This window comes from Austrofundulus limnaeus, unplaced genomic scaffold, assembly GCF_001266775.1.
Source record: "Austrofundulus limnaeus strain Quisiro unplaced genomic scaffold, Austrofundulus_limnaeus-1.0 Scaffold402, whole genome shotgun sequence".
Taxonomy (NCBI): domain Eukaryota; kingdom Metazoa; phylum Chordata; class Actinopteri; order Cyprinodontiformes; family Rivulidae; genus Austrofundulus; species Austrofundulus limnaeus.
The window spans coordinates 285,227-287,306 of NW_013952804.1; the positions used below are offsets into that span (position 1 = coordinate 285,227).

At 38.3% G+C, this 2,080-nt stretch overlaps 1 protein-coding gene across 1 annotated transcript in view; it reads right to left on the bottom strand.

The window, feature by feature from the left end:
* Nucleotides 1-2,080, bottom strand: part of dpp7 (dipeptidyl-peptidase 7) — a gene marked incomplete in the record, with an annotated part of 19,533 nt that overhangs the window by 13,532 nt on the left and 3,921 nt on the right. The window contains 1 exon segment of the mRNA XM_014023994.1: nt 1,598-1,761. Coding sequence (XP_013879448.1) covers nt 1,598-1,761 — 164 coding nt within the window.

Genomic DNA, 2,080 nt, shown 5'->3' on the forward strand with positions numbered 1-2,080 from the left:
TTTGATCATGATAGTGATATTGATGCTGCACAGCCAGGAATAACCATGTCAGAGGTCTGGTTGTTTATTTACGGTGTCAAAAAAAGACACAAGTGTGTTTGTGCGTATGTGTGTATAAATAATTTGTGTGTTTGTGTAAAATTGGTGAATATCGGTTATCAGCCATAACACCAATAATATTATCGGATATCAATATCAGATGAAATTTTCATATCGGTGCATCTCTGTTACTAAGGTCTTAGCTTAATACGGTCAACAGATCTGCAATCTAAAGGTCATTAATCAGGGACCCTCGGCCTTCAGGCTGCACAAAGGATTTAAAACAGGCAACCTTGATGGAGTTCGACATTTATCAAAAACAAATCTGATTATTAATAACAATTAGCTCTTGTTATGTTGTATAAAACTCTAATGGCCCTTAGTAGGGGCCTTTAATCCAATACTCCTGAAGCACCTTTAAAAAGGACAAGCAGGTGGAAGAGAGTCAAAGTGGGCATTTCTCAAGCAAAAACACTGATTGGCTAAGTGTATTTGCTCTGTTTTTCGAAATTTTAGATGCCAAAACAGATTTTTTTTATATGAAATTGCAATGTATCATTAAATATACATTTAAATATACTTTTAGTTCTCCCTATTTCTAAATGTCTAAAAAACCACTAACAACTGATGTTGCTCTTATTTTGAAATGTAACTGGGAGCTATTTGTTAAGAGAAAAGGAAATAAGGAATGAAGACGCCGGGTTCGACACTGACGGCATCTTCATAATAATCATTTAATAATAGCRGTCGGCTGTTATAATTCCCAAGTCTTATAATTACCTCGATAACAACAGTAAGTATGTGAGACTAAATAAATATGAAATTCAGATGTTAGAAAAGTAAGCTAATGACTTAAAGAAACGCCTAAGCGACAATCATTCAATCAGGTGGTGTGCTTGAAATGCCTACTCGTCTGCAGAGATACCTACTTGGCTGAGTCGACGCTGAGAACACGGTGATGTAATTTTTGTCATGAAACTGTGACAATCCAAGTCAATTTTGGCAATTTGGAGGGAGTGTGAAGTTATCATGGTGCGGGCTCCCACTCACGGGAGAACTCAAAAACGTGACAAAASCAGGGGGCAGAGGATCAAAAGGTAATAATGTTTATTACCAAAAATACTCAGGACTGCAAAAACTCAGGTAGCATCAAATCTCATGACTTGGCAGTACTCACGGACATGGAACTCGGAGGGAAAAATACTGGCAAAAAGACCCAGCAACGGAACACAGAAGGTGGTAAGTAGGACCACACAAAATAACTAATGCACCAACAACAAGACAGACACGGAACAGAACTTAAATACACAGAGGACTGATAAGGGTGAGTGGAAACACCTGGGAACAAGAGGGCAAACTCAATCACAGAAAACAGAACACACCTGAGACARACAGAAGAAAACCTAAACAAATAACCTCACAATAACAAAACCTGAACAAACCAAAACCCCACTATGACAGAAGTAGACTTAAACCTTTGACTCTAACCTGATCAGACCCCAGTCAACCCCCCGAGGAGGGCCACACAAAGGTCAGAGGGGGCCAAGCTAGATCTTACCTGCCACCAAACACGATGACAGGACAGTGTGTGGCTGCCAGCTGCTGTTTCAGCTCAGTGATCATGACGGCGTAGTCGGCCAGGGCCTGCTCCACCGTCAGCAGGCTCACCTGAGGAATGTTGAAGGAAGAGTTGCCAAACGGCAGAGATTTCCCATAATACCTCTGTCCAAAAGAAAAACACAAGAAGACATTCAAACACAAAGGAGGGAGGACTCAAAGCTTCTGTCAGCTGTAGGTTTAGTACAAAAACACATTTTATTTATTCTTTTTACTTTCATGACTGGTAGAATATAATCTCATATAAGACCTGCATATTCTCTAACAAACGATCTTTTTAGGGTTACATTGTTACATTAAATCATAATWAAAAAGTTATTTACTGATATTAAGTAAACTCTAGATAAATTAATTATTAAAGAAAAACTTGAATAATCAGAAGATAAATTTAAATAAAACCTTTAATGTTTACAGAGAACTAAGC